Raw genomic sequence first — 27,295 nt, 5'->3', positions numbered from 1 at the left:
CGAAATAATCCAAGGTAATAAACTCGTAAATTAAGCGACAATTAGCTTGTTCATGTCAACAACCGCATTAAACATCTAAATACAATGCACCACAAAATATATATATATATATATATATATATATATATATATATATATATAATGTACATTTGATAATTTGACTCGTTTAAACAATTTTTCTTTATTTACAATATTGTATTTATATGACTAGTTTTCATATGGGAAAATTGCATTAAAAAAGAACTTACTTTAACTTGATTTCTATTTTGGTAACATACTTTCAGAACTTATATCTTGGTATCTAAGATGCAAAGTTTTAAATATTTAAGTACTCGGAAAACCGGTTGAAGCATTAACCGGTTAACATGCTAATATAATGAGTGATGTGGTATCCAACTCAATATTATTTACTGAAGTATTAACCGGATACCATATCACTCGCCACATCAACATGGTAACTGGTTAATGCTTCAACCGGTTACTCGGGGTACTTAAATGTTTAAAACTTTACATTGTAGATACCAAAATGAAAGTTTTGAAAGTACGTTACCCAAAATAAGAATTAAGTTAAAGTACGTTACTTTTTCATGCAATTTGCCCTTTTCATAACAAAGTATGTCTCATATGATAATGTAGTTGGCGTTTACAATATATTTAAACATTAAAATATTTTTTTAAAGATATTATTTACAAGGATGACAATTTTGTACCAAATTAAACCAATCAACATAGGTGTCAATCAATGGCGATCCAAAACTTAGGTGACTAGAGGGTCTAGGTTATAAAAAATCTGATAAATTTTGATTTCGATTATTTTTACCATATCAGTTAATCGAATAGAAAAGTACACCATTAGTTAATTTATATAATTATTTTCAGATGAATTGGTTTGAATCCATATAAAATTAAAAGAACAAGATTTTTTTTATTAACCTGGATATCCAACCCGCTATGCGAGCCGACTAATCTCATAGCGACCACCTGCTTTGCAAATAGCACGGAGTCACCGCATTTGAACCTCCGTGGCCACAAAGGGATTTTTATTCCTCATTGGATTTGAATCTGAGACATCCTGGTACTTTTGACCTTTAGAGCTAAGCTCAAACCAATCAGACACCACCCTTGTAGTTAAAAGAACAAGAAATTGAGATATATTCAACAAAATCATCAACCAATATTATCATTGTAAAATGATTGCAAGAACTACCGATAACGATATACGGGGAAAAACGACTGTCAAGCAAAAGAGTGGAGGATTTCTTTAAAACGGACTAGGCCACTGAGAAAACCGTCGAAAATGACCAGAGATAAGAGTGAAAAAAAAAACAAAAATTTAAATTTATTACATTTCAGTGGGATCCTTTCCCCACCTTTATCAAGGTAACTCCGCTTATGGGATCAACCGTACCAATTAAATTGGTACCAATTACATCAGTTTATGATGACATATCAAATATGCAAACTTGGTTGGTATACGGTATTGGAAGTTGCATACCACGATAATACCATAATACCAACTTATTTAATATTTATTAGTTATTGACTATTAACTATGAAGCTTTAGTTTTTTTTTTTTTTTTTTAACATTTAGATGTTTGTAAATTAAACTCCATAAACATCACATATTACCTTAAAACTCAAATAATCACTCAAAATTTGAACATAATAGCAAGTTTTCATACATTTAACTTGAAGTTGGTACAAGACTGATATCAACTGGAAAAAGTTGGTACCAAATACAGTTGGTTGGTACATCTTATAACATTTTACATATAAATTATAATTGGTTAATACACAATATTGAAAAAAAAAACTTGATATCATATCAAATCCACCATTAATTATTTAATTTAAAACATTTATTCAACTCTGGTTCTCTATTTGAGGTTTTGTTAAGGGAGTGTTTGGGATTGCTTATTTGAAACAATTTATGTTTTTTTTACAAAAGTCTTTATTAACTTATTATAAGTTAGAATGATTTAACTTCTTGAAAAACTCTTTATTACTGTTTTGACACTGATATACTTATTATCTGTGTCATGCCGAAATAAATCAATAAGTTATTTTTGTAAGCAATCTTAAACGTCCCTAAATTGTGATAACGTTACACATTTCTTCGCCAAATAACACTTAACTTTATATTCTCGTTAAAAAATATTTTATACATATAAATAATTTTTAATGTTTTATAAATATATTCTGAAAATAAAATAAAATAAAATAAAAAGGAGGGGTTGGGGACCGTGATCGGTTATTGGGGCGTAAAGTGTTGGACACATCGAAGGGAATGAAACCTGGTGTTGACATTTTGAATGAATAGCTCAACAGGTAACCTTAGACAACAGCTTTTCTATCTATTTTTTAACTCATTATATTTTTTTTAATAAATTTTTTTTAAATAAATTACGTATTTTAATAGATTTTTTAAAATAGAAAAAGCAGAAGAGATAATAAAATTCTTTAAATTTAGATTTCTCCAAAAATGATTACTTAAGAAAAATCATTATTTTTGTTGAAGAAAATTAAAAAAGAAAAAAAATATATCAAGGGGATCTACTACAAGAAACTGAAACAAAAGAGGACCGAAAACAAACAAAAACCGATAGCAGACTGCAGACTGTAGCCAAAATGAGGACCAAAGCTAAAAGATGGACGCTCAAATGACCTGTACAAAAGGGGTGCAGAACCAGGAACATCGAGAAATAGATAAAGAATTGGACCTCGAGGAAATTCAATTAAAAGATTGGAATTGGATGTCACCCAATAGATTGAAGCTTGAGTCGACCCTCGTAGAGAGCCGAGAGTTTTTAAATCTCCAAAGACAGTAAGCTGCAAATCCAAATTACCGCTTTCAAGATTTCCTTTAACGAATCCAAGATTCGTCTTCCTCCATCAAAGTGAAGCACCTCGTGGACGGAGGCAGGTGGATTGCCATCAATGTTCCACCAAATGAAGATGTCTTTCCACAGATGTACGGTGCGCTTCCAACCAACCAAGCAGTGTTTCACCGAATGATCTTTACACACTGAATAGAGGATCGAGTCTAGGTCGATACCTTTGTTGTCACACGGATTCATAACAGAGTTAACAGAAATTACGTACACCGGAAACCAATTTATTAAAAAAATAAAAAAAATAAAAAATACATTATATTAAAAATAAGAAAAAATCCTAATTTATTTTACCCCAAAAATTGACCTCGATCTAATAAGACATTAGGATTTGTGGTCCAACGTTGACGGTTATATTCCGACATACAATTGTCTTATACTCCTTTTTTATTTATTATTTTACATCACCCGAAGTTTTTATTTTTACTTATTTTAAAATAATATTAAAATTCATATAGTTTTTATTTCAACGTAAATATTTACTTCATTCTATTAATATGTAGGGTTGTAAACGAACCGAACATTAAGCGAATCGTTCGTGAACCGTTTGACGAAAAGTTCGTTTATGTTCGAACTAAACAAACGAACACGAACACACCTGATTTCTAATCCAACGAACATGAACACAAACATTTTCGTTCGTTTACCGTTCATTTATTCGGTTAAGTTAAACGCAAATGAACAAGGTTATGTTTTTTTTTTTCGTTTGGTTCGTTTACGACACTAAATATATGTAATATAGAATTTTAAAACAATAAAAATAGGAAGAATTTATAATAAACAGTGACAGGTAGGAGAAAGTCAGAAACTGAAAAAAGCCTGGGGATGAAGTTGTAGATTTATTTATTTATTATTAATTAAAATAAATAAATATTTATATTGAATTGTCACCCTCATATGCATAAATGCCACCCCCTTACCTTTTTCAGTTTCCCCACCCTAACCACTATTAAATTAATTATTATAATAATAAAATAAATTATTTATGTTATCATTGTACTTATATTAAATTATTATTATAATAATAAAATACATTATATTTATGTTATCATTGTACTTATATTAAAAACACATTTATTATTTTAATAATAATAAAATAAAATTTTATCTAAAAAACAGACTATCATAAGATCTAAATAAAATCTAGCCTTATGCCATTTATTTTCATTGGATCCCCAATCTTACGCTAAATCATTTCAATATGGATGGAATATATTTAAATGAGAAGAGTCTACTCATTTATTTGTTGTATTTATCGTATATAAATATTATATATATATAATATTATTCTATCACATATGATACACATGTGATACTATTATTCTATCACATATGATACACATGTGATACTAAATCAGAGACGCGAACGATTTTCGATGCGATCTTGGTAACATGTCAAGTCTCCCTTACACCACTAAGTCTCCTCACAAGTATTATCACATATGATAAGGGTGTTGTTGACATGATACTATAATCCATCAAGACCATCACATGTGATGCTAAATCATAGACGCAGACAAACTTTGACGCGACCTAAGTCGTAGAACACATCGTCCGCACATCACAGGGTCCCCTTACGCGTATTATTACATGTGATAAGACTGTTTTCGTATTCTCGTAAAATAGAGATATTCTCGTTTGAACCTCCATATATATATATATATATATATATATACATAAAATATGACAAATGCAACAAATAAATTCACCGAAGCAAAGTGAAAACGATTTTTAAAAGCTTTGTGTGTGTTTTTCAAACTCGAACCGGTTACAACCGGTTTTTAATTCGATTCGTTTCAATTCTCGATCATGTATTCGGTTCGGTTCGATTCAATTTTATTTTGGAAATGTTTTTGACCTTTGGATTCTTTCACCATGCCTTTGAATTGACACTCTCTTGGATGTCCATTCTCCTACCTCCTTAGCTTTTATGTACTTTTCTTTCATGTTAATTTACCTTTTTACCCTTTACCACAAATACATACCCTGTTCCAGAGCTAAAAACCCCAAATCCAGATCAACATACACCTTTTAATCCACAATCCACATATCATCAAATCAATATTCTCTGAATTTAACAACTTCTGCTCTGAACTCACAATTTTCCATGGGCTTTATAAGCAAAAAGACGCCCTCATTCCCACCTCACTATCACCAGACTAGAAAGAAATCATGGATGTAAGTTACACTTTATCCCCTTCTACTTTTTCAATTTTACAAATCTAACCCCTTCGTCAATCTTCCCTACAATGATGAAGAAATGCAGGTTGGATTGTCCGTAATCGATGTTCTTTTCTCTGAAATTATAGCAATGATTTCTTGCAGGAATTCAGAGGAAATCATATTCCGGCGTTTGGCAGTTGGGATTGCAACAATCATCTACCGTTCACTCAATGCTTCGAATCAGCTCGGCAAGCCGGATTCATCGGTTACGGCTATGGATACCCTCAAGATCGTGATCTCTACGTCGCCGGAGATCTCTATGAAAACAATGTCGTAACTCCGGCCATGATCGTCGTTCCTCGCCGTCGGGTAATTATTAATTAACTAATTACGCGTGTGATTTCGTTACTTCTGTAATCGATTTGTTGTTGACCATTTTGTATTGATTTTGAGATTTGGTTTTTGGATGAACAGAGGAAAGCGCCGATGAGGGAAGAGAAGAAGGATGCGTGGGTGATGTGTGATTACGATTACGTTTATGGATACGGCGGAAAGGAAGAACCACCGGCGGTGACGGAGCAAACGACAACGGAGAATGTTAGGGTTATTAAACCAAAGGCTGTTGATGAAGATTTGTATAAGATCTCGCCGGAGCTCCTCCGTCGGACGCCGAGAAGGGTAAAACTTTTTCCATCTCTCCTCCTCACGAGTTGTCTGACACTTTAGAATACCCGGAATTCACGTAATTCAGTTTTGTCCACTTTTTACATGACCTGTGGTCCCCATAGTCAACCATGTCTAAAGTCAACACTCATCAAATTCCAATCAGTCAAACCTCATTTTATAATTAATTTCCTTAAAGATTAAAACCTTTTTTTAAAGAATAAATGTAAATGTAACCTCCAAGACATATTTAAATAAGAAGGCTAAATACCGTAAAAATATAACGGTATTTGAAGATTCTTATGTTTATGGGTATTATAGATTCTATTCACATGTACATATTTAAATGGATTTGTTCAATGATTCTTTTCACCTTTTTTTTTTACTTCTCACGATATTCATCACTCCTATCATCGAGAAAATTCACATTTGTCTTTGAAGTAGATTCATCTTTAAGATCATCGAGGGTTTAAAACCTTATTCATTATGAATTTCTTTAAAGATGAATCTACTTCAAAAACAAATGTGAATATTATTTAATGGGTATTTATATTTCTGGATTTTGGGAGGTGGGTCAGAAAGATTATTTAAAGGCTTATATTCATTATGAATATCCTTAAAGATTAATCTACTTCAGCGACAAATGTGAATATGGGTATCTTTATTTCTTGATTTTGGGAGGTGGGTCTCAAGGATTAAAGAATTACAGGGCTTAACTTGATTTTGTTTTGTTATGCAGAAGAGCAAGAGATGGGGGTTGTTTTCAATGTGTATGCAGCCAACTTGTGTGATGTGAATCTTTGAAAAGACAAAAAAAAAATTAGAGAAAACAGTAGAGAGAGATCTATATCTATATCTATATCTATATCTATATCTATATATGTATGTAGGTGTCAAAGATGGTGAAATGGCCCATGGGTATGTATGGAAGATTTCATGAATAGGACAAGATTGTTGGTTGTTTTTTTTTTGTATGTGGGTTGTAATCCATTTTTGTATCAAGATTTCAAGAAATGAGTTTCTGGGCCATCATTGTCTTTACCCTTGTAGTTGAACACTTGAAATTTATAACCTTTTTAGTGATCCAAAACATGCAATCCCTTTTTGTTAATGGGTTATCATTGTTGAATCATGAATGGTTGGAATTTGATTTTTTGTGTTGCCAAAATGCAAGAATGTATATAACTTTATGTTTGGGTATCCATGGTATCCAGGTCGATTATGTATTTGACTAATCCCCTAGAGACTAGACCTATTTGTTTTTGGGTAACCGTGATATCTGGATCAGGTTATGCACCGACTAATCCCCATCAGATCTAGGAACCCACACCTGAAGTGGAAGAAAAGTCATGCAAACCAACTCTATCAAGGAAACTTATGTCATATAACAAAAACGATAGAGTGACATCTTTCATGATCTTGTATTTTTTTTTACAGTGTAACTTAGGAACGAAGTTGTGAACCGTACCATTTATGGGGTGGTTGTGGATGAAGAATGATGGTTGTAAAATAAAGATTGGATTGATTAAGAAATGGGTAAAAAGGGAAAAAGGGAAGGTGGAAAATTGGAAGGTGGGTTGCTATAATTATGAAAGTTTCTGCATGCTTCAAACCAACCAAAAAAGAAACCCTTTGTTCTGCATGCTCTGATTTCTGATAAAACCACTAGTTTCACTTTATTGAAAGTGACTTGAGTATCCCCTTGTTGCCTTCTTTTGCCAATTTATGTTTGCCCTCATTCTATTTTACTTTATATATTCTAAAACTTAACATGGGTCCAAAATAGAGGAGCACCTTTTATGTTGGTATCTACCTAAGATCCAAAATTTCCCAATTTCTTTAATGGTTATGAAGAACAACTAGAAAAATCTCTAGTGGTCTTGTAGAACTCGAACCAGTAACCTCTGAAAAGAATCTACAAAGACCAAAATCTTATTGTCTGTTGAGTTACCCCACAAGTTTTTTTGAAGAAGCATCACACGACATTTAAATAAATTTGGTTGTAACTGGCTAACGGACTACTTAACTAGTTTTTAGTGACTGTAATAAACAGGAACCAACCAATTACAATTAATCACTCTTTAAACGATATTTCAGTCTGGATCTGGACTTTAGTTGGCGTTTTATGTCGTTGGTGCCCTCCTCAACCATATTGGTTGTAAATCCCAACATAATATGCAACAACTTTATATCAAAAATACATGTTTTAAAATACTATTTATAATAATAATAATAATAATAATAATAATAATAACAAATAAATAAAATAAAATAAAATAAGCAAGAGGAAGCTTCTTTTTGTCTTTTATAACTTTATAGGCTGCCTTTTCCTTTTTGTTCACAAGAGTTAAAAAGTATGAGGTATTTTGCTTATATGATACAAAAGCTTTACATAGGTTTTCTTTTAAGGAAATATTTGTCAACATAAAATGGATTTTTGGATTTTGAATTGGTGGGGGGTGATGAGGTAATTTGGTTGAAAATAGATGAAAGAAGTCAAAGAAACATGAAAGTGTATGTGGGGTGTTTCCTTTTATTGGTGGTGCACATGCAAAAAGAGGAGGGGAAAGGGGAGACTTGATTTGAAAGATAGGTGGACAGTCCAAGATTTCTTTAGTAAAATATGGTTTATTTATTTATTTTTGTCTAACTACATTTTAGGAAATAAAAAATAAAAAAGATATTTCGCATTGTGACGTGGTGGCCTCGGATTGGTTTGATATCTGTCTATTTTAGCGGTACGAAGTTTCGGGGCTAAGGTTGTTGCTTACACCAGAGTCATAAGGTTTGAGTTTGTCTTACAGGTTACTTGGATACATACGATGATGTATAATTACAGTCACTTGAGGTTCAGCTTTCTTATGTCAATGGTGTAATTGTTGAGAAATAGGAAAATTGATATTTAGGAACGCCACTAAGAAAAGAGGATAGTTTATGGAATACAATTTATACTATATTATAGAGCATTTGACAAAAAAAAAATTAAAAAACATTTTTATGCATGTAGTACTGTTTATTGTTGTATATTACTTGAAATCCAAGATTACAAGTAATTTATGTTAGTATAACTTATTAAAGTTCTATTTTTGGATTTATGTAACTAACTGCAGATAAAATAATCAAATACAAAATAAATATATAATTTTAAATATAAAAAATTTTAAAAAATAATTAAGATAATTATTGAGTTATAACAAAATACTAAATCGAGCTTTTCAAAGACAGGTTTTAATCGGGCTTTGAAAAAAGTTGGCATGAACAAGTCCTAAGGTTGACCTAGATTTGAGTTTTTTTTTTGTGCATCTCTACTCTCTCCTAACCGATTTGGTCTGCATACCAAACACACTCTTAGGGTGCAACAGGATAAGGCAGAACATAAAGAACAACTGTTCAACGTTTGTTGAGATAAAATTGGATATGATATAACAAACAAAATGATCAATTCACGACTAATGAGTTATTTATATATTTTTGTTTAATTTATTAAATTATTACACAAATAAATATTTTTCATATCAAAATATTTCATTAGAAAGTTTTCATCAAGAAGATTAAAATGATACAAAAATAAGAAGTTTATGTAATTTGCAATTTTTACTTTACACTTTTCTATATAATCTTTTCATTATTAATATTTAATAAATTATATAAACTAAACAAAATATAGAAAATAAAAGAATTTAAAGAATCAATAAAATGTAAAAATGAAACGTATTTAACGTTTTAAAACAGAATTAAGTTTTATTTTGAGGTTATATTGGTTCATTCCACTATTTTTCTGTCCGTTCTACATAAAAATCCTATCAAACATGGAATAACGATCCTTTTCTGTTTTGTCATGTTCAGTATACTAAAGAAACCGTTAAAGAATTTCCTCCAACAAACACGTTAAGACCAAGACAAGTTAAGTGAGTTACCACATATTTGATTTTAACAAGGACCCATTGGTTAACCGGTTAGTCGATTGGTGCTCTAGCTGGCTAGGACCAAATTCATGACCATCAAGTTCAAAATGCACGAAAGGTGAAGTTGCATTAGAATAATGGACAATACATGCAGCTAACATCACAGAAATGCCATCATCTTTTACATAAGAAACCCCTTCCTTTGGTGTCTATGTATTCACAAATGAATAGGGAATTATGATGCTTGTAAAGCCCTGACTCGCGCTGTTAGTTCCCTCACTTGATTTCTCAAACGATCAGGATTGCAGAAGAAATCCACAAAAACCTGCCTTTGAAGTCCCATTTCTTGTGAATGATGCTTTACAATCTGTCCCACCAACAAACAAACAAACAAACCAACCTTTAATCATCTTTCATTATAACTCTAATCCATGAACAAATTACAAATGACCAAAAGGGTCATTTGGCAAAGCGGTATCTGGGGTTACGAGTAGAGCACAGTCTCCCAGGAGGTCAAGGGTTCAAAAAGTGTGAGTACTTGTCGTGTGTGTGTGTATATATATATATATATATAGAGGCTTAATCATTTGAGAACTTCATTTACTATGACAACCATGAGAACATTTATCATAAGATATCCTTTCACATGATTTTTTTAAATATAAGTTTAACGTTATGTACTAATGAACATATATTTGTTTCACGATGTAATTGCTTCATGTGTATTCGGTTCACAATGTGAAACTTTTTTATGTGCAACTTTTGCTTCACAAATAGACTAAAAAGGTTCACATTGTGAAATAAATATGTGTTGATCCAAATTCTAAATCATAGTCTTAGATGAAAATAAAAAATCATATTAAATAGCTTATGATGCACTCATTCTCAAGGTTATCACAATTTCATAGTGAGTATTTGTCGTGTGTATATATATATATAGAGAGAGAGAGAGAGTCTCAATCATTTGCAAACCTCCTAATTCATACAAACCAAAGAATTGAGATATTTATGGGAAATGATGAAGGTTCATTTATTATGATCGAGATATCTATGGAAAATGATCACAGTTTTCTCATTATCATCAACGCTTTAGATTATGAAACAATCAAGATACTTATGAGACCAAATACTCATTAGTCTAGATGGAGGGTTGAGATTTGTTTGTACGAATTAAGAGGTTTGCAAATGATTGGGACTATATATCAATATATGTAGGGTTGGGTTTCGGTGAGAACCGAGTTATGGTGAGAATGTAAGAACAAGACCTTCATATACATTCATTACTTTATGTACCTATTTTATCATCATGCATGCAAAACTGATTAAATGTAAGTAAAAGTTCATGAAAGTAACTTAAAAGTGAAGATAAAGGTAGATGAATGTAGTTGAAGATACGGAAACTAGCTGAAAAAAAATAAGGTAGATTAAAAAGTCAACTCATCCAAAGGCTCAAAAGTGTTTTTATCATTCTCACCATTGACTCACACGATCCCTCGTCTTAATATATATATATATATATATATATATATATAATATACCTCAAAAAAACAAATGCATAATAGCTTCAGAATATATAATAGAGAAGAAGTTACCTCATTCTTCTTGCAGTGCTCGAGTGTTACTTCTTCTACTGCAGCAGACAGCCGAGCATTCACCTTTTCCATCTCATCTAGCTCTTTCATTAGAGTCTGCAACCATGCAAAAAACCTCACAGTTTAACTTTTTTAACATTCAAGTTCTCGATTATAAACAAGAAATACTGTCGATCTCAATCTTGAGATGATAGTATGAAGGATAAACATATGGGTTAAAAAGATCTCATTACAACAAAATCGGCTTTATAGGATATTAAATGTTTCTAAATGTTCTAATCGACTATTTTATAGGACCAAACAATTGTGTCTCCTATATAAAAATGTTATAATAAGTTGATAGGACGCATTTGAGTGTACTAACAAGTCTTTTAGGACACTTCCTAAAACGTCCTACTAGTCTTGTTTATATGACATCATTTGAAAAAGTGTCGTATAACAAGTGTCCTATAAAAAGATGTGTTCATTGGACGCTTCTCAAAAGTGTTCTCTAAAAAACCAAGGGAACACTTGGGGCCGCTTACTAAACGCTTACCGGATAAGCACTTACCATGTATCATTTACCCTCCAGATAAGCATTGAAAGGACCTAGAATCTTAGCCGGTAAAAAGCAGAGCAAGTACTAAGGATATTACCCAATGAGGAAGAAGACTCTTACCCAATAAGCGCTTACCGAGTAAAAGACGCTTACTAACAATCTATTTTAATGACCAGGAATGTTACCCAACAAGGTAAGTGATGGTGGTGATCTTGCTGGTAAGCGCTAACCCGGTAGCGTTTGGTAAACAGCCTCTTATTTCAAAAGTGTCCTAAACAACTTGCTAGGACACCCAAAAACATGCTATCAACTTATTTTAGCCCTTTTAAATAACAAACACAATCGATGGTCCTATAGACTTTAGTCCTATGAAGCATTCTATTAGGATATTTGCAAGTATTTGACGTCCTATAAAGCCGCTTTTGTTGCAGCAGGGCACAGTCATGGAGAAAACCACAATCATTGACGAAAACTATAGCAAATATGTAAGAGTTGATGGACTGTGTACCCGGGGTGTCAAAATTGGCTGTGCAGTGGTGGAGGATGCAAATAGTAGCTGTTGCAAACTTTGGATAAAAGTGCACCTGCAATGATATCGGATGGGAAACATGAGATTCAAGTGGTAACTTCTAAGTCTATTAAACTTTAACCATGTACAAGAGATAGATCACTGACAAATACATATGAAAGATAACTTACAACTCATTGATGCATCTACTTCTATCTTCTGGAAGAGAATTATCTAAATCGGATTGCAAGGCCGTCAGGTCTGATTGAAGGCTGGATATCTGCTGCACCAATCCCGGTGCCGATACATATGTCGACAAACCACCTTGAACATCTGATGGAAAGGCAGCAAATGCAAGTGTGCATTAAAGACCTTTGTTGTAACTGTGACCTTTTTTTGTAACTGTGGGTGTCAGGACCAGCTTGCACACACCTTAACTAATCCCATGGGCCCAGAAGATAACAACCAGAAAAATCCCTAGTTCCCCCAAGGAGAATGGAACTGGTGACCCACGGGGAGGAGCCTCAAGGCCTAGCCTTTACCCATTTCATCCCAAAATAAGTTATTTTAGTTTGTCCCAAAATAAGTATCCACTTTCAGAAGTAAGGGGCTGTTTGGTTGGTTTTCCATTAATTCTTGTACGAATAAAGTTGACTGTGAATTAATCTGTTTGTATAGATAGGGAGAGTTTTTTTGTAGGAGGGTTTTTTCATAGATGGAAGAAGCGTGTTTTTAATTGGGAGAGACAGGTTTGGAAAAAACTTTGCTTTCTGCATAAAGCTCCTCCAAAATAAGACGCTTTCTATATCATTAAGCCACTACAAAAGTCATATATAGCTGGCTGAATAAGCTGTGAGTCTCATTAAGCTTGTAAAGCTGCTAACAAACAGGCCCTAGGTGTTTACTTTCTGATTCTACCTTTACTTATGATATGGAGAAATTTATTACTCCCTCTATTACTAAAGGTAGAATTGTCATCTATTTAAATTAAAATTTTCATCTAGCCCCGGGGGGACAGGTCTTCACCAAAACGGCTGATACTCTAGGGTAGCGGTCAAATATGTGTACATCTTACCCCCCGTATCCCACCTCCGGATGGGATTTACTGGGCTCGTTTGGTTTCTTTGGTAATAATTACACATTTTTAAAACTTTGTTTTTTTTCATTGTGGACATTTATTTTGGGATGGAATATCTGCCGGTTGAGCTGACGCTGGTCCTGAAGGTTAGAGGCCTCACAGCTCACTATATTGTCAAACTAGTATTACTTATCAAAGATAATTTACTTGAATGGATGCTCAAAAGATCTCTGACACCATGCAAAAATGTATCTCGGTCATCAACTGCTCCTTGTTCTTGTACATCGGATGCTGCTTGAATTAATGCCATGCAACGGCCCTAAGAGATCGAAAAATATATGTTAAAATCGAACTTTCAGTATATCTCATTACAGCAATGGATAGAAAATGTAAAGAAGTTAGATATGCACTACGTTCATACCACTCGTCCTTTGGTTGCTGATAGGTAACCTTGCAGCTCGGATTCGATAACTTTGAGTAATGAATATGCTCCAAGCATTGTCTTCTTTTCAAATTGGCATGCTAATTTTAAAAACTGATGCCTTGCAAGCTGGTTAATGAGATGACTTATGAACTGCCAAATAAAAAAGAGAAACAAAAGCATGAATGAGTTCATTTTGACTAGTCAACATTTGACTTTGATGTCACTTAAAAAAGATTGCAGAATGCACATATATGCTAGGTTATAGAAACAAATGGAATAGAGTTAAATGTAACTATTATAAACTAAAAAGATAACACTTCCTTGAGATGGAAATTTAGAGCATTTGGAGTGTGTTGAAAAATGAAAATTACTAGCCAAAGAAACAAACCAACTATAAAATATTCTAACTTAACTCGAGCATTATTTGGTCATTGTTCATTATTTTGTACTCCTCCGTCCCAAAATAAATGTCCATAATGGAAAAAACACAATTTTAGAAATGTGTAATCATTGCACTTTTTAATTAGCTAAGCCCAATTGGCAAAAGAGCGGGGTGACTTTGCCCTCCCCCCCCCCCCCCCCGGGCCACTAGCCCAACCACTGAGTGAGCCAAAAAATTCCCCCTCACATTGGTGACCTTGGAGGCGGTTCCGTGTGAGGTCGGTTGGGGTTGCTGGTAATCAATTTTTTGCCCAACAAAATTAGCTAAATGACAGTTTTACCCTTATATGGGAAGTAGTCAACTTACTTTTGAAAGTGGACATTATTTTGGGACAAACTAAAAGAGAAATATGGACAATTATCTTGGGAAGGAAAAAATATTCAATCTCTCAACCAGGAAATTACGTTCTCACAGTATAAGTTCAAAAGGTATACCGCTTTCTGACGTTGAATATAATATTCTTGCCGCATAACCTTTAAATCATAATCACCTGCATTAAGGATTAATTTTGCATTCCCATTATAGAAGAACAAATATGGTCTCAACATAGAAGACAAATCAATTCTCATTAAGGATTTTAAAGCTGCTTTAGTCAGATATGTACCTTGCAGAATGTATGTGTCTTGTAGCTGAGCCAGCTCCCAACATAGATCAGGAATAGTCTGAAAAACCAAGTGGTATTTTTATACCCGAAAAGCCATATACTTCATGCCAATTAATAACATAAAAAAGCACTTCGAAAACAAGACAACAGCAATATTATCTCTCAAGTGTCACATACAACTTAAAAGATTCACAATAAAATTTTAGAAACCTTTCTTACATCAACTAATGGAAGGTGAAAGGGTGAAAGGGTGAAAGTGAATTAGCTACCACCATTTACATCACATGACATGAGGGTCATTGGCCCAACGGTACTCGGGTAACCGGTAGAGCGGTGGAGCGCATCCTCCTAGGATGTCAAGCGTTCAAACCTCCCACCAATTGTAAGGAGTGTGCGTGAGTATTTGCCGTATATAAATATTATATACTTTAAAAAACATACGGATAGAGATACTACCGAGAAGCTACTAGACAACGGTACGAAAATAATCCTTAATAGATTACACAACATATAATTTCAAAAGCTACAAATCAGAAATTGATGTGTGCAACAAGGAAAAGTAAGAAACACACTGAGAACAAAATTTTAAAGTATACAAGTGCAAACCTCAGATAACAACTTCTCCTCTTTGTTATGTAGATTTGAAAGCTCTCCAACCAATTCAACATGCTTTCTCCTAATGAACAACGTAAGAATTTGAATTAAACAACCCATATAATCATAATATGTAGATTGAAAAAACTAGGGTCATGTATTACATAATTTACCAATTTTGTTCCATATCCCTAACTTTTTGTTCCACCTATTTTGGTGGGAAAGAAATAGTGCATTTTTGTCCCATTCAGGCCCTATCCTGTCCTCGTACTATTACGCCTCATCCTGCCCCACGTACCAAACACACCCTTAGAGTCCAGTTTACAAGGATGTGTCTTTACTGTGACCAATAAATTTGATGACATATTGTCCTTTTACACCAAATGAGACTCCAGTTTTAAATTTAATTTGTACCAAAGTAGACTCTAATTGCGAAAGGTAGGGAGTAACATATTTCAGCATGTCAGGATTATACTATATACGTGGCTGATTAGTTTTTAAATTTCTCAACAATATATATGTTACATTTCAAAGAGAATACCGAACTTGCGACCAAAATGATGTAATCTAACTCCCAATGCAATGGTTTCAAAGTGCTATGGAACTCATTTACAGTTGAGCAATGTGCCTAGCCTTTGATAAGTGTTGGAATTGCAATTTGAGGTAAGGAATGAAGAGCTTGATGAAATTTAATTATACGGTTATCACTGAGAAAGCAAATTACAGTACTAGAAAATCAAATGTCAGCCATTTCAAATATAGTATACCCTATGGAAGGAGGTTTTTGGTCTGACAATGGTAATAGATATCCCACCAAGAAAACCAAAAGCGGTGGCCAAGTGGTCATTTGGATTTCACACAAGTGCAAGTCCCAGGTAATAATCACTTCCAATGCCTCCTCTGGGTGAACTAAAACTACTTTTCCATTAAGCCCTGTAAATTTGTCTGTCCGGATAAAAATGTATTGTTGTTTAAGGGAGGCAAAGAGAGAGAGGGTTGGATTATTTCAAGGGCATTTTTGGTACTAATTTGTTCGAGGTCGCGTAATGGGTACAAGTGAGGGGTCATGGCTTATTCCATATACCCATTTTGGCTTAATGGCAAAATGATAAGCCGTAAAGAAGCAAATAAGCCGCCCAGACCGTTAAGCTCATTAAGCCGTAAGTAAAAAGCCCCCAACTAATTCAGAAGACTTTGCTGAGCAACAAAAAGATGTCAGAAACAAAATCTTTTCCTTTTCAAAACCATGTCCACAACTACCCATCAACCGCCATGATGCAGTGGCAAGTTATTATAACGATATCTTTTTCGGGAAATGCATATTATTTTTGGATTTATGTCCTCAGAACTTAGAAGAATAATGATCTTATACCTAAGTGAATGAAGATCGAGGTGAATGTGAGCTTCATCTGAAGTCACTTGACCTTTAAGTGCCAGCAAAATAGCTTGCTGCTTTGCATTCTCAACTTGAGCTTCTACCCACTGTCTTTCACTAGTTCCAAATCTGCATATTGGAAATCAAATGCTATTGACTATCAGATCATAAATGCAGTATCGAAACCATAAAGTTACAGACATTCATCAAAAGGTTACAAAATTACGTGCGGAAGGTTTTAGTTCACTTAATCAAATCTCAAGCTGAAAAAGCACAAAACAATAATCTTGAAGACACTCACACTCTTGAGTTGCTCTCTTATCCTAAATCAGCACATTAACAAGAATAAACAAACATGCACATATAGCACTTCCAACTCTCCTACATAGTCTATATGCACATTGACCATGACCTAACTATCCAGGTTCAGCACGTTGAGATAACAGAAGGGCTTTATATCCATTTGTTTGACATAAAATTAAGATATGTATGAATAAGCTAAAAAAATTAAAAAGAATACAAATGAGATACATCTTTAGAAATGAAAGAGATTTTGCAGTTGCATGCAGAGAGACAGGATGCAAATACAAAAATATATCTAGAAAATCTAGAAATCCAGAATTTTGTGGAACGTCAACGTGTTCTCAGCAAATAGCTCAGAGATATGGAGCAATATTTATAGTAGGCTGTAAATTAAGATATTCATCTGCTACTGTTTTCAGTTTTCACTATCTTTTTGAACAAAGGGCATATGGTTTATTAACTATAACTTCAAATGCCTCTCTCAATTAAAAGGAAGCTGAATCCAGTGACTTCTACTTGAATGACACAGAAACATACATGGAGCGAAGCCTTTGCAATTCTGATACGCGTTGATGTTGTGATTTTTGGGAGTCCGCTGCATGAAGAAACAACCACGAAAAAGAAAGAATTAGAGTCTTGTCAATTACAAATAATAGATGCAATTTATGCAGACATGCATCAATCCCTTCTATAACCAAAAATCTAAATGCTGCAGTTACGTTGAATAATGACACAAGACAACAAATCTAGAACAAGCAGAAGTAGAGAGCATCAGATAAAAAAGCCTGGTGCAATTGACAATCACCTCGCACTAAGGTATTGGAGATGTCATCAAGGTTGACCCATGAACATTTGGATTTTCCCTCCTCTGCCACCAAGTGGTAAGGACCCTGAATCACCATATATTAGACACAGCAAGGTTCAAATTTCATAAGATGAAAATTCACCAAACACTTGTATGCAAAAACTACAAAGGGGGAAAAGAAAAATGTCCACTGCAAAATAGCGAGAACCAAGGTGGATTCCCAGTGTCATTCTATATTATCATTAATATAACCAAAAAGACACCATATTGCAGAAAACTATTACATTGATTTCCGACATATTAAAAAAAAGTATACATAAAACGCTGTAAAGGTGTACCGTGTCTAGTTGCTTAACAAACCATTGGTTTAACTCTTTCATACAAGATGAATCAACAAGCAAGTATGGATGAAAGTCGGAGTATGCCAAATAGATGCCATCTTCTGCATATCAGGAAATCAAAACCCATGAAGAAGTGATGCATCTAATATCTCAAGACCACTAAACTAGAAATGGTTTATATTGGTTGAAATGAGCTCCACAGAAGTATAAAGGAAACACAGTACCATCCCCTGAATGAAAGTGAGCCAACTCTTGCGCTGTAGAAGCAAGCCGTCCAAGAACTGCATTCATCTTAAGTACAATGAAACAAGTTTAAGACTGATATTTAAGCATTAAAGCATATAAAATTAGCTTTAAAAAAGCTGATCAAGAAATTTGAAATGAAGTCCATTAAATATCGCTTCAGTGAGTGTGCTGATTTGTTATCAACATGGTCCCCAGTAGAGCATCAATAGTTTGGGTTGAGCTAAAGCATTAGATATGTTTAGATCAAAGGGTTTTTATTTGCAGCCAAAACCTATTTCACAAGACTAATCCTCTTCTTTGCTAACCAATATAAATTTCTGAATAGTCACCTTTTAAAGGAGATACCAGTATATACTTGTACACATAAATTCAGTTAGTTGAGTTATAATAGCCACTTAGTGTTGACTTTAAGTCCAACTAAGCAAATAAAATATTGAAGATAACTGAACATGGTCATAATAACAAAACATGCACAACCACTAGTGCAGCTAGGTGACTTTATAAGGTGGCAGAAGGTAACTAATAGCAAAGCCTTACTTAGAAAAGAAAGGCCAGTCAATTGAGTTCTTCAAGATGCTTTCAGCACACACATGTAGAAAAGAAAATCACATTGTACAATATTTCTTAGTTTCCCCAAAGCTGTAAGTAGCAAGTGCTATCCTTAGCTATAAGGTAGTTCACCCCCACACACAATCATAGAATAGTGTAGAAGTCCACAATCAATAAATGGAACCAAATTCTGATGCTAACCACATTATATCGTCTTTCAAAATCTCAGTTTCATGGCTGGTTGCATATCCCAGATAAGGGATTTCCTGATTAATTTCCAAACAAATTAACTTAAGTTATCTCTCTACAAGATGCACGACAATGAAGAGTTTTGCATAAGTTTGTTTGTAAAGTCTACAATCATGGGTTAACAAATTTACTAATTTCTGGTGCCCCTAATCTAAAAACTTTTCTTTTAAAATATAGCTTGTAAGTGTATTAACAAGTATAGACTTGTAAATTTATTCTCAAATGATCACTTACCATGACCATGAGGGCAAGTACTTGCCTTCCAACTCAATGTACCAACATCTTGAATTAACTGAAAAACTTTTGGAAAGAAAGAATAGATCTACAGAGGAATTTATTACCTCTAAATTTCTTGCTGAAAGACTATCATCTATGGTATTTAGTAGTCCATTGACAGTAGATGTTGATGCAACTCTTGCCCTTTTCCCTTGAATCAAAGCCGAAGACTGTGTACTGAGCATGTCATACTGAGACTGTAGATGCCCAAGTTGTCTCTGCAGCTCCAGAGCTTCTGCTTTATAAGCTAAAGTAGAATCCCTTTGGAAAGAACAAATTATCAGAACAGAATAATGTTGAAATGCTTTATCATTGTTTAACAAAATAAAGATCCTGGCTTGCTGTGGATGAAAAAGTCAAATCGATTATCCACCAATTTTGTCATGCATTTGCAGTTCGTTATAGCCCTACATTAATTCAAGATATATAACCACATTACATCACCAGCATGCCTAGACAATGCCCTCATAACCATGCGAAGAAAGGAGGCTGTTTTCTAATGTAACTCGAGTCAAGTGAATCTGTGCAGATGGTCTCAAAGTCTCAGTGAACATCACAGCCTGTCCGACTAGGAGAAACCATGCTAACAGAGAATATGTGACCACAAGAAGATGTATTAGTAGTTCTGTATACAATGGAGAATAGAGGTAGCAAGACAACTGGTGATAAGAGTCGAAACTGAAGCAGAAGAAATGGTTAGATATTTCAGACAGGCCAAAAGACTTGGATGAAATTAGGTAATGGCTGACTCAAGCCACCTAGAAGCTAAGATGGATAATAAGGACAATTGATTTAGACTAGTAAAAGGTTGGAGATAGAAAGTTCATACAGAAAGAAGTGAAACCCTCATTGAGGACAGCAGACATGCAAACACAATGTCCTGTGTGTCCAGATTTCTTGATTGAGATATCTTAAACTATTTACGATACATAACCATTAATTAGAATACTCTGAGCATGTTCTACACATTGGCATAGAGCAGGTTGTATATATCATTAGAGTACTAGAAAAAAAGACGGTCAAGAAATATGCCCTAGAACCATCATAAACTATCCACTTCCTTGAGAAACCCATACTGTGAACTTCTCCCTAGCAGGACTAAACTATGATTTGGAAAGGAGCACTGACTTATCAATAAAGGCAGCCTATGAGCTGCTGGCAATCATTTGTTATATTGTGTAGGCAGGGCCGTCCCTGGGAGAGGGCGGCACCGGCGCACGCCCAGGGCCCAAAATTTTCCCTTAACATACATAAGTAGTCTAAAATTTTATAATAAATTAAAGAAACCCAAAAAATTGTAGCATATAATAAGAGGCAAAAAGAATTTAGTAGATAATAAGGGCCCAAAAATATATCAACTAATTACATTGGAGAAGAAAGTAAAAGAATTAATTGGTCATTCATTATATGTTATTGTTTATTGCCTATCTAATTTTTTTTATCTCCAGTAAGGTCCAATGACATTGGATATTGCTATCTCTATATGCTTGACTGTTTTCGTGCTTCAACAATTCAACGTTAAGATCATGTGCTTGTTATTGCTATTGCTATTGCTATTGCTATTGCTATTGCTATTGCTATTGCTATTGCTATTGCTATTGCTATTGCTATTGCTATTGCTATTGCTATTGNGCTATTGCTATTGCTATTGCTATTGCTATTGCTATTGCTATTGCTATTGCTATTGCTATTGCTATTGCTATTGCTATTGCTATTGCTATTGCTATATATTTTTGTTGGATATTTTTATCTATTTCTGCTTCTATTAACTATTGCTATTTGGTTATGTTGTTCTAATTGTTTTTTTACTATTGTTATCTATGTTTGCTTCTACAGAAAACATTTTACTATTGTTTGACAATCAATCTATTATTCTTATGATTTATGACGTGTTTCATGGTTTTGTAATTAATCAATAAATTTTCCCTACTAGATGTATTTAGTAATGTCTCTTATATATGTTATGTTCCATAAACTTTTAATCTTTACATCTTATTTTAGTTGAGCAAAAATAAGAAGAAAAATAAAATTGTTTGACTTATGTATCTTTCATTGGAATTTCACCATACCACAAGATTCTATTTAAGTACTCAAACAACCATTTGTTGAGCTTGCATATTATATGTTTAATTCATTATTTATTCTTATTGAATCTCAATGGATCATCTTTTTTTCCACATTCTTATTGATCCTGATTTGTCTACTGTCTAGAAAACCTTGATAATCTTCTCTATTGTTGATCTCTCATTGACCCTCACGATTACTTCATTCACACAAATTCTCTTTTTTTATCAAAATAACAAATATTTCTTGTTATGAACTAAAAAAATTCTTATTTCTTTATAAAAAATTATCAACCATAGGTTCTATACTCTTGGTTTCAAATTACCTAATAGGAAGTACGTAAATTCAAGTACTTTCTTATATATCTATAATAAAGATAAATAAGCTTTCTTTTCTCAGTAAATTATTAGCATTTCTTGTACTCAATTTTATACAAACTGAAAAACATTTATTGAATTTTTTTCATACTTATCGAGGGTCACTAGAAGAAAAGTGACCTTTGACGATGCGCCTTTTAGCGATGACATGTTTCCGCCACAAGTTATTGTGATGACATGTTGTTGTTATATATTCTTTCTAATGATAAATGGACTTTTAGCGACGACAAAAGTCGTTGCTAAAAGCCTTGTTTATCGTATTGGGCCATGTTTTTACGTTCGCCTAGGGCCTATAAAATGTCAGAAACGAGCCTGTGTGTAGGCTCCGAAAGATACAGGGGAACTACATACATGAATAGCATAGAACAACTAGTTTAACTGGATGGCTGGATAGCTTTCATTTCAAACTCTTATTCAGGCTGAGCTACTAAATCTACACATCACTTCCCATTTTACAATAATTTAGCATACACAGAATAGTTCTTATAATAAAATCATCTTTAATAATCATTGCAAGAAACAAAAAAAAACAAATACAGAATTATAATGTCAATCTCGAGTACTTGAGCATCGTTAGATTTGGTCAAGTTCTTACATCAGCCCACCCATAAGGTAGAATTCAAAATAACTAAGAGGCCTAAATTAAAGATGTTAGATCTGGCTCCGCTTGAAATTGTGATTTGCAGGTAGCATTGTGGTGATCCATATAATTTACTCATTTCTAACAAAATGTGTAACAAAACTAACGAATTCAAGATCCACCACCAATAAATCTAGGCTTATGAAGAAAAGTATCATGCAAATGTGCAATTGTACTTTGAAAAAAGAACAATTCGTTAAGCAAAAGAGTAGTTTCGAGACGATCAAAAAGGAAGATAGAAGTTTGACAAAGCAAATCTATTCATACTTGTGCCTACCTTAAAAGTGTTCTGTTAACAAATTTAGACTGTTCTAGTTGTACAAAAAAATAAATAGTCTGTAAGTTTAAACTTCAGATTCCAGGACATTCTTAGTCTAAGACATTTTTATTTAGATTACAGAGTGATGGGGTTGGAAATTAAAAGGGGGTTTTCCCCAAAAGTGAGAATCACTTGGTAAGTTGATAGGAGGTCCTAGAAGAAACAGGGAAATGCATTGTAGGTAAATTTACCGTATGTCTTTTAGTCCTTCTTCAGCTCCAAACACTGCCTCCTGATTGTCTCTCCTTGTTGAAAAGGCTGAAATGCTTTCATAAGCAAAATCTAGGTCTTCTCCCTGTCAAAACATTTAGTAGAAAAGCGTAATATTTAAGAAACTACAATGAATTGGATTGCTATTTCATTAAATAGAAAATCATTGATCACCAACTCACAATTGAGCAAAAGCAACAAATTAAACATGCCTCTCCAACTTAAACCCAATGCAGATGCTAAGTGTGAATGTGTGATCACAAACAGATATTTGCAACGCAACATGGTTCTATAAACTCATATGCTTTCGTCCTAGTTTCAAACACACCAAGCAGTCTTGAGCAACTAATCTGAAACCCATAGTCAGAAATGCTCAAAATTCCCCTAAATAAAACAATAAGTATAACAAAGTGGTATATGGGTGGTTTGTCACACTGTTAGTAAGGATGTAAATACTTGAATTATCTTCAACAAAGAAAACCATCAAGACCTTTGACTAGGAACTCTTCCGTTTTCCATGAAAATCCTTTGGTGTTAAGCCGACAAGGCAATAAACCACATTCAGAGATTTTAACCATTGAGCCAGAAAAGATCAACATCATCCAAGTTGAGTATTCCCAACAATTAGCATCATTCCCTCCTCCATTAAGCAACACACAGATGTTAAAATCCTATACTAAGATATACGAACTAACTTTTACAGTCTATGTCAAACTGGTAATTTGATCTGATAAAGAAGTGATATTTCCTCTTGAAAATGTTAATCTTTTAGCAGTAGTTTATACAACTTAACCCTTATTTGCTTCTTGTTCAAGTAGTAAAACCTATATCCTAAATGTGTCTCTTTTAACCATGTCTAATTCCAGAATAGTCCTAATATCAGCTATGATCACCAAAAAAATAAGCCTGTTAATTACCTCCAAAAGCTTGCCATCTTGTATAAATTGTTCATACCTGAAGAACAATACAAATATAATTGTCAGCATATGGCATATCCATATATCATACAATTAGAACACCATATGGTATATAGCTTCAGACCACAAAACTCAGCCTATGTAATATTCCTGCGTAAAGATGGAAAAAACTGTATAACATGCGTTCCCCATGGGAAGTCACAAGATCACATTGCTTAAATGAGCTTTCAAATCAAAGCCGTTTATTCTAATCTGATAAAATTGGGTAAAGTACGTTGTACAATTGCGGCCCTAAAATCGTTTGTCTTAGAAGAACGAATTTGATCTTTCTACAAATTAGGAACCGATCTGAGAACGGTAATCAGCTAAAACACCTGTATGTAGATACATAAACACAAACAAACAAACATTATAAATTGCTGTATTTAGAAAGAGAAAGAGAGATGTAACTGGGAAAGTTCAGAGGCAGATAGGACATTAGAGGGACGGAGGCTGGAGCAGAGCCAATCAAGTATAGGGCGAGCATCTTCATACTGAAAAGGCCATTCAAAGCTGTCTGGATCAAGTGCCCCGTGACCTTCGTACCCCAATTCCCCCAATAATGAACACAGTCTCGCCCCACTCATCTGCTGCTTCCTGTTTTCAGTTAATGAAATGGCAAATTATCAACAATTGGAGTCCGAAAGATGATGAAGACTGCAGATCAGAAGGTAGCTATGGCCGGAACATTCTCCGATTGAAAATATGGTTGGGATGAGAAAGTTTTGAAAGGGGTTTGGCGCCGGCCGGAGTTTCTGAATCGAGAATTGAATTCATTGATGATGATAGATGGATCGACCTTTTAAAACCCTGTAGTTTTGTTTGATTGTGAATTTGACCCTCAACTTCCAAATATGCATTTCAACACCTCCTTTTTATTTTTAGAGTAAATTACGTTTATAGTCCCTTTGATTTTGGTAAAATTGGGTATTTCATCTCTGCTGTTTAAAAATTGTGATTTTCGTCTTTATGGTTTACAATTAATTATATTTTTTGTCTTTTTATTAAATCCTGTTTTTAAATATGAGGGACTAAATAGCAATGATATTTTTATACAGGGATGAAAAAAGACAATAAATTTTATGACATACAAACATAAACAATAATGAATTGTAAATCATATGTACGAAACCTGTGATTTCAAAATGACAGGGAGGAAATAGCAATTTTTAACAAACCACAAGGACGAAAAACATAATTACTACTAGGGCCATATTTAGGTCCTTCATTAATAGCAATGTTGATTGAATTGGATGTTCTTTGTTTCCAAATTAAGTAATCTCAGTAGTCTATAGTGTTTCTCGATCATTTCTTGATGTGGGTACTTTAAAATTCTAGTTATTAATGTCAATATTTATTGGTTTTCATGTATGCGTCTTTGTTTTGTTTTTTTGTTGTACACTTTGTTTATGAAATATGATTAGAGCGCCATGTTTTAGAGTGAAAGAGAACATGGAGGATCCATTGAAGAAGAAATCATTGAAGTACACTGAGAGAGGTTCTCAAGACAATGAATATATGACTAATATGCGAGATCAAATTGAAACTCAACTATTTTCAAATGCTTCAAATTAATTTTTATTTTGTCTAGGATGAAAAACAAACAATTTCTTTTTGCTATCAACGTTTCATATTTCGTTTGTATTTAAATATGAAGAACTATTAATATATTATTTGTTTAATTAAAAGTATGAAAATTGTATTTTGTTCTCTAATTTAACAATTAATCATATAAAAAAAAGTGAAAAAGAATTGTTCTTGTTGATGAGCAATGATTTAAAGTATGCATTTTGTTTTTTCTTCTATTAAACTATTAATAATAGAAATAATTACATTTTATTCAACATATAATTACAAATATGATTATAATGGTCATTTTATTATTGATAAGCATTTACCAAAAACATTTGGTAAAACACTTTTACCCGAACAACGCTTGGCCAGTAAGAGTTGTTATCTCAAAGCTTCGGTTTCACAGCCTGCGATTTTGGCCTGGTTTTTGTGCATAGATGCAAGGGAGTACGATACCGCAACTTGGAGCTTTTAACGGGTTTCGCAGTGGGCCCACCTCTTCACTGGATGATTCAGATTTTGTGATAAACCGCAATGAGAAGTGCTTTAAGATGTTGATTTGCGTTTTTTTTTTTTTTTTTTTTTTTGCTATTTTGTAAGAAAAAATTGTGAGGCGGCCATAAAATAAATGGTTTTTCCATGAGGGGGGCATTTGACATGATAAGCGGAAGGGGGATTATGACACTTGAAAATTGTGGCAAATTATACATCAGATATCTTTTTGAGGAGTAAAAACTGTATATGTTACATTTGGGTTTCATAAGCGGAAGCCATGACGACATCTTCCTGTTCGGAGAATGAAAGCCACAACTTCTGGAAATGCAGTTAATCAGAGGCATTCGTACCTTTGTGGACAACGGGATTCGTCATATAAGTTACCATCGCGGGATCTGTTGAAACAAAATACGATCATAAATGCGCTACTTAGCTGCAGCAGGTTTTAATAAGAAATATATTTTGTTCACTACCTATTACTTAATCGCCATCACTGGAGGAAAGGTATCTTTTTGCATCGAACGGTTGATTTCTTGAGGGAGAATCAGGTGCCGTGAACTGCATTCCTCCCTTCATAGGTGCAAACGCTGGCCAACCAATCACATATCAGTTGTCGAGTACGATTTGGAAACTTAAAAGATTTTATGCAAATTAACATGACTCTTTCTCCAATCTTTTGGGGTGCATTTGATATGCAAACAGACAAGACTGAATGGGCAAGAGTCATGTAAGCAGGTGAAAAAATTGTGGAAGGTTTGAGGGTTTAAAATTGACATGGGTAGTTTAGTAATTTACTGATCTTGTCTAGTCTGTCTGATTTTTGTTCAACCTATTTTGGTTGGTTTGTCTTGTCCCAGATTACTGTCACGCCAAATTTGGGACAGGATATTGTTTTGTCATGTCCCTAGCTATCCCGCATACCAAATGCACCCGAGAAAAGTTTAAATAGGACCTTTTTGGGAGCTTAGAAAATTGTAAAATGGCTCTTTTTGGATCAGATGGAGAACTTTTCCCTAGTCCAGGCCTTAACCATATCCTCATGAGAGGAAGGGTGGATTATCACATGCCTGGATCCAAAAGCCCCACCACCGCAGGCTGGGAAAGCCCCCAAGAGGT

At 33.8% G+C, this 27,295-nt stretch overlaps 3 protein-coding genes across 4 annotated transcripts in view; 1 reads left to right on the top strand and 2 right to left on the bottom strand.

Annotated features, from left to right (window-relative positions):
• Window positions 1–5,038: 5,038 nt before the first annotated feature.
• LOC112513636 lies at window positions 5,039–6,801 on the top strand. Its single transcript, XM_025119962.1, has 4 exons — window positions 5,039–5,069; window positions 5,217–5,423; window positions 5,529–5,732; window positions 6,457–6,801. The coding sequence occupies exons 1-4, from the start codon at window positions 5,064–5,066 to the stop codon at window positions 6,511–6,513; spliced, it is 474 nt and encodes a 157-aa protein (XP_024975730.1). The 5' UTR covers window positions 5,039–5,063; the 3' UTR covers window positions 6,514–6,801.
• A 2,930-nt stretch (window positions 6,802–9,731) lies between these two features.
• LOC112513804 (AUGMIN subunit 3) lies at window positions 9,732–24,836 on the bottom strand. 2 transcript variants are annotated; one of them, XM_025120168.1, is made up of 19 exons: window positions 24,524–24,836; window positions 24,074–24,110; window positions 23,138–23,241; window positions 19,612–19,807; window positions 18,451–18,517; window positions 18,224–18,327; window positions 17,886–17,970; window positions 17,618–17,675; window positions 16,775–16,906; window positions 15,415–15,484; window positions 14,809–14,866; window positions 14,639–14,694; window positions 13,760–13,912; window positions 13,546–13,657; window positions 12,452–12,593; window positions 12,261–12,336; window positions 11,215–11,310; window positions 9,837–9,989; window positions 9,732–9,793 (listed from the first exon to the last, which is right to left on the bottom strand). In XM_025120168.1, exons 1-18 carry the CDS (start codon window positions 24,697–24,699, stop codon window positions 9,858–9,860), a joined length of 1,854 nt encoding a protein of 617 aa, XP_024975936.1. In that variant the 5' UTR covers window positions 24,700–24,836; the 3' UTR covers window positions 9,732–9,793; window positions 9,837–9,857. The 2 variants fall into 2 exon arrangements, with proteins under 2 accessions (XP_024975936.1, XP_024975935.1); XM_025120167.1 differs by having other exon boundaries at window positions 9,732–9,989.
• A 1,540-nt stretch (window positions 24,837–26,376) lies between these two features.
• Window positions 26,377–27,295, bottom strand: part of LOC112512645 — a 5,046-nt gene continuing 4,127 nt past the window's right edge. The window contains exons 5-6 of the mRNA XM_025118711.1: window positions 26,653–26,766; window positions 26,377–26,574 (exon numbers count right to left, since the gene is read on the bottom strand). Coding sequence (XP_024974479.1) covers window positions 26,660–26,766 — 107 coding nt within the window. The 3' untranslated portion in view covers window positions 26,377–26,574; window positions 26,653–26,659. The remainder of the gene's footprint in view (window positions 26,575–26,652; window positions 26,767–27,295) is intronic.

Source organism: Cynara cardunculus (genome assembly GCF_001531365.2).
Source record: "Cynara cardunculus var. scolymus isolate 2C chromosome LG 5, CcrdV1, whole genome shotgun sequence".
NCBI classification, from domain to species: domain Eukaryota; kingdom Viridiplantae; phylum Streptophyta; class Magnoliopsida; order Asterales; family Asteraceae; genus Cynara; species Cynara cardunculus.
Note: the sequence above shows the minus strand (reverse complement) of the source record. Positions and strands in the feature narration are given on the sequence as shown.